The 19,189-nt window shown below is 40.5% G+C and overlaps 1 protein-coding gene across 2 annotated transcripts in view; it reads right to left on the minus strand.

Moving 5' to 3' along the window:
• DDX43 (DEAD-box helicase 43) overlaps positions 1–18,804 on the minus strand; it is a 73,699-nt gene extending 54,895 nt beyond the window's left edge. For both annotated transcript variants that reach the window (XM_034766206.1, XM_034766207.1), the window contains exons 1-10: positions 18,368–18,804; positions 16,859–16,914; positions 15,641–15,773; positions 13,785–13,934; positions 13,088–13,169; positions 8,964–9,120; positions 8,756–8,874; positions 8,307–8,417; positions 5,319–5,460; positions 716–816 (exon numbers count right to left, since the gene is read on the minus strand). In XM_034766206.1, coding sequence (XP_034622097.1) covers positions 716–816; positions 5,319–5,460; positions 8,307–8,417; positions 8,756–8,874; positions 8,964–9,120; positions 13,088–13,169; positions 13,785–13,934; positions 15,641–15,773; positions 16,859–16,914; positions 18,368–18,737 — 1,421 coding nt within the window. In that variant the 5' untranslated portion in view covers positions 18,738–18,804. The remainder of the gene's footprint in view (positions 1–715; positions 817–5,318; positions 5,461–8,306; positions 8,418–8,755; positions 8,875–8,963; positions 9,121–13,087; positions 13,170–13,784; positions 13,935–15,640; positions 15,774–16,858; positions 16,915–18,367) is intronic.
• Between the last annotated feature and the right edge of the window lie 385 nt (positions 18,805–19,189).

The raw sequence follows: 19,189 nt of genomic DNA on the forward strand, positions 1-19,189 counted from the left end.
CTTTTGGAATCTTGTTAGGTTACCATGAAGTCCTCTACGTTGCAAAGATTCTGCATTAGTACCTTACATGATACAATATTTTTCTTTCTGAAGTCAAATACTGGAGAAGAATGAGACTTACCACTGAAGAACTTTGGGATAGCTAAGGGGTAGGGGAGGCTGATAGAAGCAGAGCGTATACTCATATATCACACTGAGAGGCAGCTGGCACTCTGCAGTGGATATGTGCATCACAAGCTTGCAAAAACAAACAGATAAATTAAAATTTCAAGTTACTAGTGTACTGAATGTCTCTCCTAGCCTACCTGGAGACATATAGTACATAATTAAAAAATCCAAATGTGCAGGCTCTCTTTAAATACCCTCAAATTCTTCAGTCCAAAATTTATCACTGATTAAGTTAGACAGAGAGGCCTATGGGAGTTCTTCAATCTATCAGACTGTCTGAAGTCTAAGATCCAAGTAATTACTAATTGTTATCCAACTAGTCAGTATTCAAGAGTATCTGAAATTTCAACAAAAGTAACCAATTTGACATCAAGAGGATAAATCAAAATTATAGCAGGTATCCACTGTCCCATAAATATGAGCACAGTAATTATTTAGGAGCTTTATATTAAAAAGTGCTAACACGAACCATTAAAACCTAAGTACAATTATAACAGTTTACAATGACACCAACCTTAATTCTAAGCTACTGAAAATATTTACATACCTAGTCATGACTGTTTGTCTGTCAGGGCGTACATCTAGTAAGATCTTCATTATTTGAGGTTCAAATCCCATATCCAACATCCTATCAGCCTCATCTAAAACCTGTGCAATACAAGGTTAGTTGCTATGATTCTTTAGTTAAGTTTTCAGCAAGACACTACACAGCAGACTTTCCTTAAGAGGTATTTCTCACACTTCACCCTTAAAACCTATTTTAGAATCTATTTATTTCCACTCCAAAAACGATTAACTCCTTTTCGAGTTTTCACCATCGAAATTGTTTCTGGTGCTACTCCTTGATGAAAAAAGGCAAACCTTGCACATTTCTAGACAGGAAAATTCTGAGAAAAATGCTTTTAACCAGACACCCAAGAACAAAAGCCAGAGAACACCAGGATTTTGAATAGTTTTCACTTGCCTATATCTCCCCCCCCCAATTTGTTTGGCATAAATAATCAAAACTTCTATTTGAATTTATATCAGAAAACAGAAAACAAACAAACAACCCTGCAACCATTTCCGTCAAGAGGGTTTCTTCAGAAACTTTAAAGTGGGGTTTCTTATTTTACTTGTTAGAGCTTTTCTACACCAGTCCAGAAATATTAATTTTGTTCTTCACTATGAGCAGAAAGACATTTCATCACAACATTTTCAAGGGGCCTGCCAGTTCTCAGAGCTCAGCCTTCTCTTAACCACTAGATAAAGTGCACTTGACCACCATTTGATCCTTCCTAGTACTCCTGAAAAATTACTAGTTTTTGAGGCTTAAGTCTGAGTCAGAACTTGTAATGGCCAAAAAATGGTCAAACCAGGTCACCTGCAAAGAGTCATTACTCCAAAGTAATATCGTAATTACAGTGAAAGAATGGTACTCGGAGGTTGAAGTTAGGTGTGATTCCTCACAGAAAAGTAGAGAGGCTTTACACCTTGGACATATGGCTAGCTGACCATCATTTGAGCCCCAGCAATCTTCTGCCACACAGAAGTGAAACTGATGATCCTACACAGAGCAGTATGGTAAGTGCTAACTGGACATCTTTGACTTTCAAAGACTTGGAAATATTTTATAATCTCCTCGCCCTTAATCATTTAATCTGCTCTGGAAACAGAGACCTGATGATATTTTTAAGTGTTGCACTGAAATAAGGAGTCCTTTAGGGATACACCCCCTAGCATGGGAATTGGAATTAGTTTGGCCAACTGAGAAGTGACTTCATCTACCTAACAACTTGCTTTTAAAATCTCTGTCTTTGGAAAGATGGCACAAGATTTTCAATTCATTGGAATGGCTTTGTAATCTGAGTTCCATTCTGATCCACTCCATTTCTGAAATGTAGGCACATTGTGATAATTTCGGAATCCTATACAAATGTAAAAATATTAAGCCAACCAGAACTTTCCTCCTTTAATTTTCAGGTTTGAGTTATAGGCTCAGTTATAGAGGTTTAAAAAAAAAAAAAAAAAAAAAAAAAAAAAAAAAAAAAAGGCCAAGTTTGCTCTTCTCTTATCCTGGAGGATCAGAGATTTTCTGGCCATTTCTTTGATTATCTTCATCCCTGTTTTCTCCTTTTTGGATATCCTAGTCTAGTTGCGACTCATCAAAACTGAAGTGCCATTGGAATTCGCTGAAACATAAGTATGAACATAATAATCTCTCATCTGAGAGATTGAGGAGGGGAATTCAATCTTCTGATTAACCCTTCATGTCCAAAAGGCTTAATTAAGGTTGTTCTTCACGAATTATACATATTCCAATGGAGTGTAAAGGCTAGAATCTCTATTGTGGGTTACAGAGAGCCACTAGCTATTTGTATGTCAGTGTCCTTCCTGATAGTACAGAAGGTTCTTCCTTGGCTAGAAAATGAACTATTCCTGTAGCTGGAAGGAGGGGAGAGAACATATGAATAGCCATACTGGATCAGACCAGTGGTCTGTCTAAGTTCAGTATCCCATCTCCCAGAGAAGATAACCAACCTCCTGTTAATGTTTCTTCCAAACCTCCAACAGTTGGATATCTGTTTATTCCCTTAAGCATAAGATTTAATATGCTTTAGTACTTCCAAAACATTAATAAATATTCACTACACCACCTCCTGGACATTCTTTCTATCCATATAAACGTCCACTCCTTTTTTAAATACTACAAAGATCTTTGTCAAAGTTATACCTTGTGGTACAGAGTTTCACAGGCCAGTTGGGCACTGTGTGAGAAGTCTCAACTTTTGTCAGTTTTAACTTTGTCTCTCTTCTGTTTTACTATATGTTTCCTTGTTCTTGTATTCTGAGAGAGGGTAATAGAAGCACTTGAATGGAATAGTGAAGGTAACTAACTAATCTGTATACATTTGTGTCCTCTTTTGCCTTCTCTCTATAGGTTTCTTTGATGTTCCTAATCATACTCATCATATGTCTCTAAATTACCTTCTATTTCTGCTATACAGTTTTTGATATGGCATGGTCAAAAGTGAATGCAGAATTCCACGTAACAGCATACAATTGTTTTATAACAGAGGGCAGAGCTGAATGGTGGCTTCAACTGAGGACATGCATCTGACTAGTATAGAAGCCATCTGTAATAAAATTGCTTGTTTCCGTTAAAGTCTTGAAGTGTGAAAGGCTAATTGGGATGGCCAGGTTACTAAATAAGAATGGAGCTGGATCTAGGCTGTAGAGAAACCAAAAGTAGATGTGGCTGTGCTCAGACGATGGTGTTAATTCATTTTGTGCACATCTGATCCATCTGGAGGTGCTGATCCATCTTGTGCACCATGCTGAAGTGGGCAGTGCTGTGTGTTCTATGGAGAGAGTTTTCTGTTTTCTTCTTACCATTTCCTATCTCAGGTTCCTCTACTCTGTTAGGGAGGATGAGCCCAAAGCAGAGATCTGCAGCAGGGCTAGGAAGCAGACAGTCCAGTGTATTTGGGAGAAAATCCACAAAGTTCTTCGGCATCTTACATGGAAACTGTGTGCGTAGCTACATACAAAAAAAATGATGGGAATCTGAAGTTCAATGCTCTTTGATCTTCTCTCCAGCAAAGGTATTGTGTTCTCTGCCTGCTGAAGACACAACTGAGCTCTGGGAAGTAGTTAGCCTCTTGCACATTTGGGGGGGTGGGGACAGAAATATACAGGTGCAAATTTTAAAACATGATCTCAGTATTGGGTCCAACTTTAGATACTTATGGACTGGAGTAGAGGGTGTGCAGCACCTCTGGAAAAAAAAAAAAGTCAGTCTACAGGTACTTAAAATAGTTAATCACTTTCAAAATTCAGTCCTATGTGCATGTCTCCCATCTACTGGAAAAGTGGAACTTTACTTAAGTGTCTTGACTGACAACTAAAGTTCAAGGAGAACCATTTTCTCCCTTTGTATGTGATTCAGAAAGATGATGGTTAAGGCCTTTTGATTAACATGCAACATAATTATCAAGTTATTTTCAGCATGGATAGCCTTTTATTCTATTTCTAGCCAGCACTACATTTATTTTCCAAGGACAGCAAAAGTGCATGAGGCTGAATACAATATTTAGCTGTTAGTGCACTAAAACTAGCAATTCTTTTCTTTACTACAGAAAGTAAAGAAAAATAAACAAACTTCTCCAGGATGACTTCTCTTCCCCCAAGCAGGCACCTTCATTCCTATTTTACAATCAAATACTATTTCACTACTATTCTCTTTCTCAGCTGGTCAAAATCCTGGTGATGCTCATCTCTCTCTTTGCTGTCTATTACCATCCTTCCATATTTGGGGTCTGGAAGTCCATTATTATTTCTAAACCTGGAGTATAGGCAGGTACTGGCATAAGGGGAGGCATGCTATGATACTTTTCCAAGTGCTCAGGATTGGATCTCCTTAACAGTCCTAGTTTACTCATTAAAGTATTTCATAGGTTTCACCTGGGACAGGGCGAGTTTAAATTGTTATCCCTAGTGATTAACCAGTGTCCTAAGGGTTAAAAGGCCACTGACAATTTGTAAACATGAAAGAACAGAATACCTATAGCAATGGTTCTCAACCTGTGGCCCAATCAGCACACAGTTGCGGCCCATGTGACATCTTCAGGGTCATACAGGTAGTATATGTATTGTGTGGATGCAGCCTACATAACAGAGAGCTGCATATGCAGCCCACAACGGTAAATCGGTTATAAAGGTAATAAGGACATTATGCACTTAAGTAATGTAACAAAATTTCTTACTCAACTTTTTTATGTCCTGAAATCAGACTGTTAGCTCACTATTTGTCAAAAATGGCCAGGAAGACTTAAGGCTTTCAGTACATATTATTAGCATCACAATAGCTATATAAAGTTTTTTGTTTTTTTTTTTCCTTCAAGTGACCTTTAGAAACATGGGCCACAAGCTATTTTTCATTTTAAGAAAACGGATTACATGTACCAGGAGTCTAGTTTTCTCAGGGTGGTGTTCAGTGACTTCAGCAGAGATACTCAGTTAACAGTATTAAGATTTCCAGATTTTAGCCTTAAAAATCTCAATTCAATTAAAATTGTTTTGTTTTTTTAACAAATTAAATAAAGATTTGGTTCAGATTAATCCACTTCCACCCCAATAAGTGCATTACTTTTCAAATGTTGACTACTTGCCAAGTATGTTATGCTCTTCAGATTTATGAAGTTGTTCATTTGAAGGTCATTCAGTCTACCAGGAGTAGCAATAACAATATCCACACCTTTGGTAACCATGTTTATCTGTCCTTTTCGGTCCCCACCACCGTATATGCAAATACTATAAAAATAAAAGTTTTTCAGAACTTGAGGCGTATAGATCAATTAAAACCAATATTTCAAAATTGAAAACAATACCATCACATTGTCTCATAATATTTAAAGAATATTTTTTGTATTAAGCTATCAAAAAGAAAGATTATAGTCACAGAATAGATCAAAAAGCACAAATGATTTATTTACATTTTTCTACTTTAAATAAATATTTGTTATTTTACATTATCTGCTACAACTAATGTGTTTAAGTTCAGATACACTAAGCGGGACACAAATTTTAACAATAAAATGGTCACGGGGAAGTTGACTACATTAAACTACATTGCTAACAATTTGTCACTGAACGTGCTGCTTCAGTTTCTCAACTCATATCCAGACAGGCAGACTGAGAAGCTATCTAAAGCAACCAACAGGTAGTGGGAGGCCAATCTAATGACAAAAGACACGGAGTAGATATGAAAAAGGATTTTAGGTATGAGCACAAGTTACGTGACCACCTATATATAATGCACATAGAAGCATTATCAGAGAAGGAAATACATAACGTTTGCAGAGGAAACCTAGCAGCGAACAAGGGAATTAGAATTCTTCGGGTACCACCGCACTTTAGCATTCACACATTTTAACATCTGAGAAGAGATTCTGAAGTAAACTGCAAGACGAACTACTGATGGAATGTGGAGCATGCACAGTATCCTATTTTATAAAGAGAATTTTGTGAAGAATAAAGGAAATTATAATTTTGTTTCACCTCTGGAGGAACAGGTGGTGGAGCCTGGATGTCAGTTCAGAACTACTATGAGGTACAAAGGCAGTCAAGAAAGAATAACCGATAGCAATCTGAAGCCACAGACTGGATAAAGGAAGAAAAGTAAGAAAGATGGAGAAATATGGCCTCAAAGACTCAAGCCAGAAGGAAAAGCTGTAAATATAAAAAGGTACAAATTAAGGACCTCTATAGACTTTACACCAACAAAATATCTTGCCTTCAGAATACACAGGAGAAAGAGTTTAGTCAGTCAATGGAAAGCTCAACTATTGACCAAGTACTGAAATGGAGCCCAGAGGAAAAGACAAGGAGTCCTATTTAGTGACTTCATAATGAAGAATATTGCAGACATCGAATCATAGAAGGTTAGGGTTGGAAGAGACTTCAGGAGGTCATCTCGTCCAACCCCCTGCTCAAAGCAGGGCCAATACCAACTAAATCATCCCAGGCAGGGCTTTGTCAAGCTGGGCCTGAAAAACCTCTATGGATGGAGATTCCACCACCTCCCTAGGTAACTCATTCCAGTGAGTCACCACTCTCCTAGTGAAATAGTATTTAATATCCAACCTAGACCTTCCGCACTGCAACTTGAGAGCATTGCTCCTTGTTCTGTCATCTGTCACCACTGAGAACAGCCTAGCTCCATCTTCTTTGCAACCCCCGTTCAGGTAGTTGAAGGCTGCTATCAAATCTCCCCTCACTTTTCTTTTCTACAAACTAACGAAGCCCAGTTCCCTCAGTTTCCTCCACATAAGTCATGTGCCCCACCCCCCTAATCATTTTCATTGCCCTCCGCTGGACTCTCTCCAATTGGTCCACATCCTTTCTGTAGTGGGGGCCCCAAAACTGGATGCAATTCTCCAGATGTGGCCTCACCAATGCTGAATAGAGGGAAATAACCACTTCCTTCAATCTGCTGGCAATGCTCCTATTAATGCAGCCCAATATGCCGTTGGCCTTCTTGGCAACAAGGGCACACTATGACTCATACTCAGCTTCTCGTCCACTGTAATCCCCAGGTCCTTTTCTGCAGAACTGCCACTTAGCCAGTCAGTTCCCAGCCTGTAGCAGTGCACGGGATTATTCTGTCCTAAGTGCAGGACTCTGTACTTGTCCTTGTTGAACCTCATCAGATTTCTTTTGGCCCAATCCTCCAGTTTGTCTAGGTCACTCTGGATCCTATCCCTACCCTCCAGCATATCTACCTCTTCCTCCAGCTTAGTGTCATCCGCAGACTTGCTGAGGGTACAATCCATCCCATTATCCAGATCATTAATGAAGATGTTGAACAAAACCGGCCCCAGGACGGACCCCTGGGGCACTCCACTGGATACTGGCTGCCAACTAGACATCCAGCCGTTGATCACTACCTGTTGAGCCTGATGGTCTAGCCAGCTTTCTATCTGCCTTATAGTCCATTCATCCAATCCATACTTCTCCCACAGTATTCTTGCCAGCAAGTTGAAGACCATATCAAAAGCTTTGCTTAAGTCAAGATATATCACAGGGGTAGGCAACCTATGGCACATGTGCCGAAGGCAGTACGTGAGCCGATTTTCAGTGGCACTCACACTGCCCGGGTCCTGGCCACCGGTCTGGGGGGGGCTCTGCAGTTTAATTTAGTTTTAAAATGAAGCTTCTTAAACATTTTTAAAACCTTATTTACTTTACATACAATAGTTCAGTTATATATTATAGACTTATAGAAAGAAACCTTCTAAAAATGTTAAAATGTATTACTGGCATGCAAAACCTTAAATCAGAGTGAATAAATGAAGACTCGGTACACCACTTCTGAAAGGTTGCCGACCCCTGGTATATCATGTCCACCCTTTTCCCACAGGGCCAGTTATGTCATCATAGAAGGCAATCTATGGCCCAAACAAAGTGGACAACATGTATGCTGCCTTCTATTGACAGAACAAATAGAATACCAGATATCTTAAAGGCTACAGGATAATTCAATTTTTTTGCATTTGTTATAAAACTTTAGCATTTTAGTGATAGGACTTGCTGTAATACAAGACTTCTGCCAACATTTGTGTCTTTAATATTAAGAAACTGGTGAGAATAAAGATTACCTTTTAATTCCTTTGTATGTATACTTTGAGCACTCTGCCTCCACTTGAAGAGCTAGTTCTCGAGTGGGAGCGAGGACCAACATACCTGGCCCACCACGCTGATCTCTTGGGCTTTAAGATAGAATTAAACAAAATTTTTAAAAAATGCTTCATACAGTAGTTCTATTAGGCTACAGAAAAACATGATATTGAGTACACCCACATTAGATATTAAAATGTTTTAATGCAATATTGCTCTAGAGTTTCTCAATATACTGCCACATTGTGTTATTCAGACAGATCAGGGCTACCAGTTTTTTAAACCAATACAGTTAATTTTACAACTATTGATTGCACTCTTTCAAGTTGTGTTTGAATGCCAATTTAGAGTAAAAAAACAAACAAACAAAAAAACCAACCACTTAGCAAGGCAATACAAAACTCAAAGTTTCGCTCCATCAAGCCCTTACATTGGTTGTGAATCCAAATGAATGAATCCAGGCATTAAATAAGCTAATGTCTTCCCAGTACCAGTCTGTGCTATACCAATGAGATCAATTCCTTGAAGTATGATTGGCCAAGCCTGTGACTGAAATAAAGCAACGTAAGTGCTAAACATATGGACTGAAAATTTCTCTTTAAAATATGAAACTTACCAGAACTGATACCACACAGTACCTGAATTGGCGTAGGATTCTCAAAGCCAACTTTTCTGATATTTGCCATAACATCAGGATAATATTGAAATGCATCTTCAAATTTACAAACAGGATTGGGAACATGGCGCTTCTCACCCTCTTTCAAGTCATCACAAATTATATTATTATTTTCTTTTCTGTATACAATTTAAAAATATTAATGTAGTAGCTTGAAAAAAAAATCAAATTTTATAACCAAAACAGAAAAATATTCTAGAAATTGAGAAAAACTGTGTGGCCTGTAAGAAATGAGTACAGATTTCTTGGGAAAAAGAGAGCCATAACCACTCTTATGTTCACAAAGGGTGTTGCTTGGGAGACACCCTTCCACATCCTTCAGTTCTCACTTTTGGATATTCCCCTCCACAATTAGATGCTCTAAATGGATATGACTATGCATACATCTGACCTTGATTGCACTCTACCTGAAGTAACTATACATTTGCTGAGAACATTCGTGTCCTATTGCAATCCAAAAGTCATTGGAGAGTGCCACTGACTAGTTTTAAATGGCTTCCTATCTAGGCCTTCACCAGAATAGTGGTTGTGACACTGTAGGTCCATAGCATTCCATACGAACAAAACAACCACAAAGGTAACAAATTTAGAGTAAAACAAAAAGCATAAGAGAACAACCTATGCCATATTAACAAACAGGAAGGTCTACAGTTTAAGGATATGCAACCTACTTTAACAGTCTTTATACCACACTCAAGCACCGAGATATTTAAAGGGACTATTTTTAAAAAAAATATATGTATCAATGGTTTGTCTTAGTTCCCCCTCCCCCTCTTCCCAGCCTAAATACAAGATTCCATTCAACCAACATCTTTGCTTCAACCAGGGAAGAGGAAGAAAAAAGCACTTTCAATCTCCCCCTTTCTGTCAGTTATACTTATTTTAAAAGGTAATGAACAAAATTACAGAAATATTAATTATGGATAAGCATATAGAAGATGAGAAGGGAGAAGAGGAAACACTACAGAATATTTTTATTCGCCCATAGCTGTTGTCTTTTCTTATCCTGTGAAAAGTTCCATACCAGCATGGAAAATTGGCAAGTAAAAGCATGCGCACATACTTCCAAAAGACAGTAACTAGAATCCCAGTTCCGATTACAGGTTATATTTCCTAACAGAGAGAAACATATGTTAGAGACACTGATAAAGCTGCTGGGGCAGCACATGTGGAAAAATTATAGTAGCCAGGTGTGACGGGTTGGATCACAGAAACCCCCTTGGGAGCTGCCACCCAATGTGCAAAAACTACCCCTGCTTCTGCTTTCCCTGCCAGCTCAAGACTCCAGCACCTTGTCTTGCTGAGCCAGACACTCCCGTCTGGCTCCAGACACAGATCCAGGGTCTGAATCTCCTGTCCCAAAGCTGCAAGTTTACCTGAAAACAGCTCACAGTAGTGTGCTTGTCCTTAGCACTCAGATGCCCAACTCCCAATGGGGTCTAAACCCAGATAAATCCGTTTTACCCTGCATAAAGCTTATGCAGGGCAAACTCATAAATTGTTCGCCCTCTATAACACTGATAGAGAGATATGCACAGTTGTTTGCTCCCCCAGGTATTAAAACATACTCTGAGTAAATTACTAAATAAAAAGTAATTTTATTAAATACAGACAGTAGGATTTAAGTGGTTCAAAGTAGTAACAGACAGAACAAAGTAAGTCACCAAGCAAAATAAAATAAAATGCGCAAATCTATGTCTAATCAAACTGAATACAGATAATCTCACCCTCAGAGATGCTTCAGTAAGTTTTTCTCAGACTGGACACCTTCCAGGCCTGGGCACAATTCTTTCCCCTGGTACAGCTCTTGTTGCAGCTCAGGTGGTAGCTAGAGGATTCTTCATGATGGCTCCTCTCCCTCTCTGTTCTCTTCCCCCCTTTATATATCTTTTGCATAAGGCGGGAACTCTTTGTCTCTCTGGTTTTCCACCCCCCCCCCTCACTGGAAAAGCACCAGGTTAAAGATGGATTCCAGTTCAGGTGAAATGATCACATGTCACTGCAAGACTTCATTACTCACTTGCCAGCACACACACATACAGGAAGACTCTCAGGTAAATACAGCCATCTGCAGACAATGGGAGTCATCAAGATTCCAAACCACCATTAATGGTCCACACTTTACACAATTACAATAGGCCCTCAGAGTTACATTTTATATTTCTAGTTTTAAATACAAGAGTGGTACATTTATACAAATCAGATGATCATACTCAGTAGATTATAAGCTTTGTAATGATACCTTACAAGAGACCTTTTGCATGAAGCATATCCCAGTTACGTTACATTCACTTATTACCGTATTTTCTCTAAAACTATCTCAGTTACATTATATTGACTTATTATCAAGTTTTTATAAAACCATATAGACTGCACAACGTCACACCAGGGCAGCAAGGGAGGGCTGTAAAATCCACTACTACTACTGGAGAGAGAATAGTAGAGTTAACATAAGGTGATTGAAAAGTAGGATGATCTGTGTACTTGACTCAAAGTGATTGGAACTTACTGATTAACCAGGTTGGAACTTACCAGGATCTAAGGGCAAGGACAGGGTAGGATGGCAGTGAATCAAAGTTCTAACTGCTTGAAAGATGTCTGAGTAAGGCTTCGATGAAAAAAAGGGGAGTTCAGGGGGCATTTAAGCTGGACACTATGTTCAGAAGATTATAGCTTGAAGGAATTAATAAACTCCAACCCACTATCTCACAATATGCTCAATTCCAGTAGGTAGACACACTGAAGGGTTTTGTGCACCAACTACACTGCCAAACCATCTTTTTGTAATATGACAGGAGAGATTCTGAATTTAAGGGGAAAAAAAAAGACTGGCCATTTGCCTTTTACAGAGTTTACTGCCACCATTTGCTACCAGCTTGAAAAAGCAGTCTGCTTGCATAATGCTCAAACCATGTTGGATAAAAATCAATGATTTAATTAAAAAAAAAGATATTTAAAATTTTTTAATTAAATACGTTTTTTTTAAATAAAAGAAACCTATTTAAAATTAAAATTGTAATTGACAAGCCTATGTCAAGGCCTAAACTTACTATGATGTATTAAAATTATTTAAATTAAACAAAAAAATTTAAGCAGTTCATTTGCTGCCAAGTTTTAAAGAAAATCAGACCCATGACTGGTGGAAGGCACTGACTAAGCACTTGCCTCCAGAGCTTGTTGAAGTGCTAAACCAGCTTTTGACAGTAGTAACTTCTTCTGCATGAGAGACATTTTTCTTAATTTCAGACCAGTTCAGTTCAATGAGTTAAGTAAAGAACCCAACTGGGAGTTGAAAAACAGGAAAGTTTGTTTTTGTCTTCCAATCTATGAAGGAAAGCTATGTGTGAGAGAATGAAATCTGCTAATCCTAAAAATTTTGAAGGACCTGGTGATCAGAGACAATTAGTTTAATTCACTAACTACAGATAATTCTTTTGTTTAATAAATGAGTTTTAAATGCAAAGCATGTCTTGATGAACTTTTTCTTCTTACGTATCCAGCATCTTTAAGGTAGTTTTATTGAATAAAAAAATAAAAAATTGTTTTTGTGCATTTTAATTGAATAATTTCCAGCCAAACAGAGCATGACACAATCAGTAAAAAATTAATCCAGTAAATAGAAACCGCATCATTTATCATTGTCCAACATAATAATATAAAAATTAAGAATCTGAATAAATATAAGATAAGCTATATAACTGCTTAAGTGCGTAAGGATATAGTGTTTCGTCCTGGTTAGCAAAAAGCCACACCAAATTTAGCAAAAATATATTTTAATGGTTACCAACCAACGAGAACCAATCTTTCTTCGTGAAAATAACGGATGCACACAAACAATGCAAAACATAATGAAAACTGATATTTAAATCAAGGATTCCTGCCTGCTGATTTAAATCATTATTAAAATTGGTGATTTAAATCGCTTTGATTTAAAAATCAATTCACCCTGGCTCCAGCCCAAATAAAAAAAATAAAAATAAAAATAAAATTTTTGTAGATTAACAGTTTAACATTTATACAACCACTATGTAACAATAAAAGAATTTACCATTCCAAAACAAGCAGTTACTTATACAAAGATCTTACCGCCACTTCTCCACTACTTCTTGTGGCATGGAAGCAATCTTTTGTGATTCTTTGTAAAAGTTTCTCTCCATTGGAGGCAAATCTTAAACAATTAGGAAAAAAAAAAGTAAGCTGTTAGAAAAATTAAATTTTCCAAATTGGTGAGAGACGTGCTTATTGAGAATTACAACATATAGTTTAAACAGAAACAGTTACTGGTAGAAGCCTGCCAAAATTATGATCAGGATTTAAGATGGAAGAGCCCAAAACCCACATAACATTGTGAATCCTCACATCACTCCCCAGTAAAAAAATTATTATAAGTAGTGTGAAGATTCCTTGTTGGAAGCATGTATACAACTAAAAGCTGAAGAAGAGATAAAACCCAATTTTTTTTTCCCAAGTATTTGCTAAATAATCCACCTCACCAAATGTTCAGTCTAAACTAATTGGAATTATTCCATTAACAGAGATGATATGATGCAGACAGTTATACTTTAGATTCAATTAAATATACCTGCTTAGGCTCTGTAATTTTCTAAAGAGAGTAAGAGTCTACTAGGAATTATTAATTCAGACAGTGAAAAATACACATTCATTTCAACACAGACGTGGATCTAAAAATATTCTATTCTGCATTCTAAAAATCTGTAACAGGCTATCAAGACTTTATATTCAAGACTAGCACACTACACTTTTTCAAAGCCTGTATACAAACCTGCCCACTTCATAGCTTCATATTTAGCTTTATTTTCTCGAAGAGATGCCCAGTTAATCACAGATTTCTGTGGGTCATTTCCAGACTTGACAAGATCACGATGACTTTCAGTGGAATAACTAGAGCCAAAATCCTGGTGTTGGAGGGAACCTGTTGGGAAACAGTAGCTTTGCTTTATTTTTAACAAACAAAACCTTTTCCATTTGAATTCTGAAGAGATGTTATGTTTAAATAGAAATTTCTTTCTTTGGGCTTATTGGTAGAGGCCTGGTTTGATCTCCAGATCCAATCTTATTATAGACCAGAAAGATCTACAAAAACTGTGTGGATGCATTGTTGGGAAAAGGAGAGAAAGAGTGCTTTCAGCAATTTCTGGTTACTTAAGGAGTAGTACTGTCAGGTTCTAAAGGGAACTCCAAGCAGCTCTCTCAACTAGAAGGAAGGCATGCTATGACATGGGTTCTTCAGGGACTGGGTGTAAATTGGGGGAAAATGGGAGGTAAATTCTCAGAGCCCCAAGAATCAAGCAGAAAACTATTTTCAACAACTGTAAAGAGAGAAGGGGTATTTCTACAGCACAAGATGATAATATAAAAGTTAAAACACATACCAAATGCATAGATAGTACAGTACATTTAAAAGAGATTCATTAAATTAGGATCTCTCAGAAAGCAGATTTAACCATGACACAAAGGCAATACATATGACACATGATGACAGTGATTAAGTGAGTCCCAATGATAAACTGGGACAGCACAAGAGGAAATGTAGTGGTGTACCTCATTCTCATGCTGCTCTGGTCTGTTTGTGCATCTAAATAACAGCTTTCAGTTCCCCCTTAGATATGATATGTTCAGAAAGTATATTAAGATATCCACTATTGAGTATTCCTCGCTGCAGCTTTACTCCTTCCTCAAAGATACCTGCTAGTCCACCATGCTAGGCATCTCACAGCTGCCCCTGCCACCACAGTGGTACACTCCATGTTCCATTCCTCCTCTCTTGGAAATGTGGAACCTAAGTCTCAGTTCTGAGTTTAATTCCTTTCTTCCCTTTTAGTGCCTTAGTCCAGACCTGAAGACATACATAGTCCTTGCCCCAAAGGGCTTTCAATACAAATAGATCAAACAAATAATAACAGACAACACAAGCAAAATGTAGTCATTGCTTATGTATCCCTACAACATATACAGTAACAATACCCATTACATTCCACACTTTATTATGTGCAAACTTGACAGAACTCTTACTCTCTTCATGGGAAAAATACATTTCTGTTAAGCATCAGTGAACAGGCAAATTATAGGGTATGTTGAGGTGAGAGCTGTAGTTCAATAAAGTGAGTAATATGATGTATATTGTTTTGATGCATTTGGAGGAATATGGTATGTATTTACAGAGGGGCACTAAGTCTGTCAGTGCAAGTGGTAAATGTATCCTCTTCTATTTCTTTAAGGATTTGTATGTGGTATTCTCCTGAAGCAATTTTAACTGTTTTTTTTGACAAAGTTCTCCTCTGTGGTACAGCATATATACAGAGGCATATTGTACATGTTAAAACTGGGGGGGAGGGATAGCTCAGTGGTTTGAGCATTGGCCTGCTAAACCCAGGGTTGTGAGTTCAATCCTTGAGGGGGCCACTTGGGGATCTGGGGCAAAATCAGTACTTGGTCCTGCTAGAAGGCAGGGGGCTGGACTCGATGACCTTTCAAGGTCCCTTCCAGTTCTAGGAGATGGGATATCTCCATTATTTATTTATTTATATTTATTTATTTATAAAATGTTAAGTACAAGTCAAATGTTATAAGAGAACATGAGACAAAGACCCAACAATTCCCCCACGGTAAATTTCTTACCTCTCTCAGTCCTGTCTCCAGGGTAATTTTGGCCATACCTCTTAACAAGATCATCTATCAACATTTTGGCTTTGTTCTGTGTATCATTACTGCCAAAAATCTTTACTTCAGCTTCATGTGTTCCTCTTATAACCTAAATTTAGAAAGCCTAATTAAATTTTTATATAGCACAAGCTTCATATACTAGAATATACACAGGTATCCCACTCCTTGATTTTTTCCTTTATGCAGTCTCAGTTTCTCTGCCTAACATAGGCCCTACGGTGTGCTACCCAAAAGGACTTAGACATCATAATGCCTAATTTTTGGGCACCTAGAAAAGTCACAAGAACACTGCAATCCACAAAGCCACAGTGAAGTGCATCAGCTTCCCTGTACAAGGAATGGGGAGAGCTAAACGCCTAAGAGTATGTATACACTTAAGGCAGTGGTTCCCAAACAGGGGTTTGTGAAATGTTAGAGGGTTCTCGGGGAAAAAATTCTCTAATGGTGGACAGAGCTGTCCCTAGGACAGCACCGGGTGGGCAGCCCGGAACCCCTGAACTTCCAAGAGCTAAGCAGATCAAAGCAAGCATATCTATCACACTGAGGAGATTTAAACTTCAAGACTCCTTATAAGAAATGGAAAGGAAGATGGATATTTGTTGCTGTTTTTAAAATTAAATAGGCAGCTATTATATTATGAAGAACAAGTTTAAGCTTTGGTGTAACGTGTGTTTTTGTCTGGACTGCTCAAGACCTGAATGCTCGTGTAGGAAGAACAATTTGAGTTGGCTTCCTAAATACCTTGGTGGGAGTTCTGTGGATTGCAGTGGAGACAAATCTAGCATTTAGGTGCTTAAATCTGGGGTTTAGGCTGGCACCCAAGTATCTTTGTGGCTCTGAGCCCTTGTGTTACATTTAAAAAAAAAAAAAAAGGAAAAGTTTGTATGTTCTTACCATTTTTTAAAAAAAGAAAACCCTACATCACCAAACTGTTGTCTTACACCCCAAGCAAACTATGTTCACATCCTAGTTCTGTTTAGTTACTCTCCATGTATACAGGGACTAGGAGAATGTAAAGGCATCACATGCAACCTCAAGATAAAGAAATGACAGATGAAAGGAGAGAATCGCTTATATCAGTGTAGCAATCACTGGAATATATAGAAGCAGAAGTGGCTAGTCCTGGAGAGAGTACTGAGCAATAACCTCTTGACAAAATGTAGTGCACTTTACCTGTATTTTAGAACCTGAAGAATCCTCAAGTTCTCTTATTTTACTTCCAGCCCGACCTGTTACAAAATGCACTGTAGATATTATACAAATCCTGACCACAGACCAACTTGTGCCAAGAAATGGAAATAAACTACTGTTGATCATTATTTACAGTCATCAAATAAAGCCTTTGCTTTCTTCAAAAAGGTTGGAGCATTTAACAAGAAATCATGGCTTGAAAAACGTAGAAAAAAATAGGTGGCTTATTTATGATCATTCAAAACCAAGACAGAAAAAAGTGCGGGGGGGGGGGGGGGAGAACCTCACTGAGAAATCATGGTACCAGGAAGATAATTCAGGTTCCTTCCCTGGCCAGCAAGACTTTTGTCCCCATCTCCCCCTCTTCTAGCTAAAAGGCATGCTCACACATCCACTGGGGCTGGCCAACAGAACCTGAGTGAGCCTTTCGTGGTGAACCCCTCCCATGCAGCAGCGGTGAAAGTGGGCCAGTATGGCATACCAGTAAGAAGTGGCTACCAGTACCGGGCCTGTACACAGCCAGTTAACACCACTGCCCCCTCGCCCCCCAGGGCCGCAGAGGGGGAGCGTGTGCAAAAGGGGCAGCTGCCCTGGGGCCCAGCAATTTAATTTGGCAGCGACTGGAGCTGGGGGCCCTTTAAATCACCGCTGGAGCCCTGGGTAGTGCTGAAGGACTGACACCACCAGCCCCCCTCCTTCTGCCCAAGCCCCCGTACTGATAAGACTTCTAAGTTACTTTCACCCCTGCCATGCAGGCAAGCAATCGTCCCCTCAAGGTGATCAAATGGAAAATCAGGCAAGCAGCTACCGTGCACATGTCCTGGTCTCCCCAGGCTTCTGTGTTTTCATTGGGAAGAGAGGCACTGCAGAATGTGTGTGGCCCCCTGCCTCAACAGGGACAAGGGCCAATGAGAGATCTAAGGGGCCAAGCAAGTACACCCCAGCCAGCCCCCATCAATACCCTCCACCTCAGCAGCCCGCTAAGTGCCTTGAACTTGTCTGGCAGGGGTGGAGATTGGGAAGGCATAGGGAGTGTTTGCCCCCCTCCCAACCAAGGGCAAGACATGGGTGGGTACGCATGGTCATGCGCCCTCCTCCCCCAGATTTCTACCTTCCATTTAGCAAAGAGGTTTTCAAACTATGTGAGCACAGAGGAACACTGAGCCAGTCCTACATAGCATGTCTCAGTGAGGAGAGTCAGGAGGGGAGGGTGGCACCCCCCCCCATGTTCCTCCATGTCCTTGGGGCAGGGGCACACCACACAATTTGAAAACCTCTATGCTAAATGGGAGGCAGAAAACAGGGGAGGGGGGCACAAGACCTTCACATGCTCCCTGACGTTGCCTCTGTCCCCCCCCAATGCAGAAATTAAGCTATGCCTGTGTCATGCCCACCCCCTGGCACGCCTCATAGCCCCCCCCCCACCCCGCTCGGAACGACTCGGGTCTACCAGCGCCAGGGGCAGGCACTCGGGCAGGGCCCGGTAGTTACCGATGATGGTTCCGATCATGGCGTTGTCCAGGTGGAAGCAGAGCGGCACCCCCAAGCCCCGATCCCTGGGGGGGCCGCGGGGCCGATATTCCAGAGGGCCCGACAGCCAGGGATCCCGGGGTGCGTGCAACGGGAACGGCCGCGAACCCTCCAGCCTCCTACAGCCGCTGCCTCTCCGGGCCGACCTCTTCTCCTGGTCCTCAGCCCAGGGCCCGGTGGCTCCGCTTCGCCCTCTGCCGCCCACCGGGGACGCTGGGCTCCTCCGGCCCTGGGCGGGGGCCATCGCCGGCTGCCACTCCGGCAGCGGGGGCGCCGGCGGCCGGCTCCCGGAGCGGAACTCCTCGTCACTGTCCGCTTCCCAGTCCGACATGGCAACGCCAGGTGCCCGGTGAACGAGAAGGGGCCTGTCGGGCTCGCGCTACCTAGCGCGTGCTCTCCAACTGTCACCACGCGCGTGCAGAGCCCCGCCCAAGAGTTTTAGGCCGGGAAGCGCTCTGATTGGCCACAGCATTTCGCCTCTACGAACTGATTGGCTGGCTAGCCTAGGCCTCTGAGTGATTGTCCATTGGCCTCTGGAAGCGATGGGCATTCTGCTGGGGGGGAGGGGCCAGGCCCTGGGGCTCGGCTGCGAGCCGCGGATCTGAGCCTTGGCTACGCCTCAGCGCATCCCTCCTGCGGGTTTTGCCCCCCCAGGCAGGGAGCCCAGTACGTCCCAGCAGCCTGCTCGTGGGGTGACGCTGACCACAGTCATTGCCGCGGGCTAATGGTACCATGGGCCAGGTGCGACTGGCAACCGAGCCCCTGCTGCTCACGCGCATCGCA

This window comes from Trachemys scripta, chromosome 3 (genome assembly GCF_013100865.1).
Source record: "Trachemys scripta elegans isolate TJP31775 chromosome 3, CAS_Tse_1.0, whole genome shotgun sequence".
NCBI classification, from domain to species: Eukaryota; Metazoa; Chordata; order Testudines; family Emydidae; genus Trachemys; species Trachemys scripta.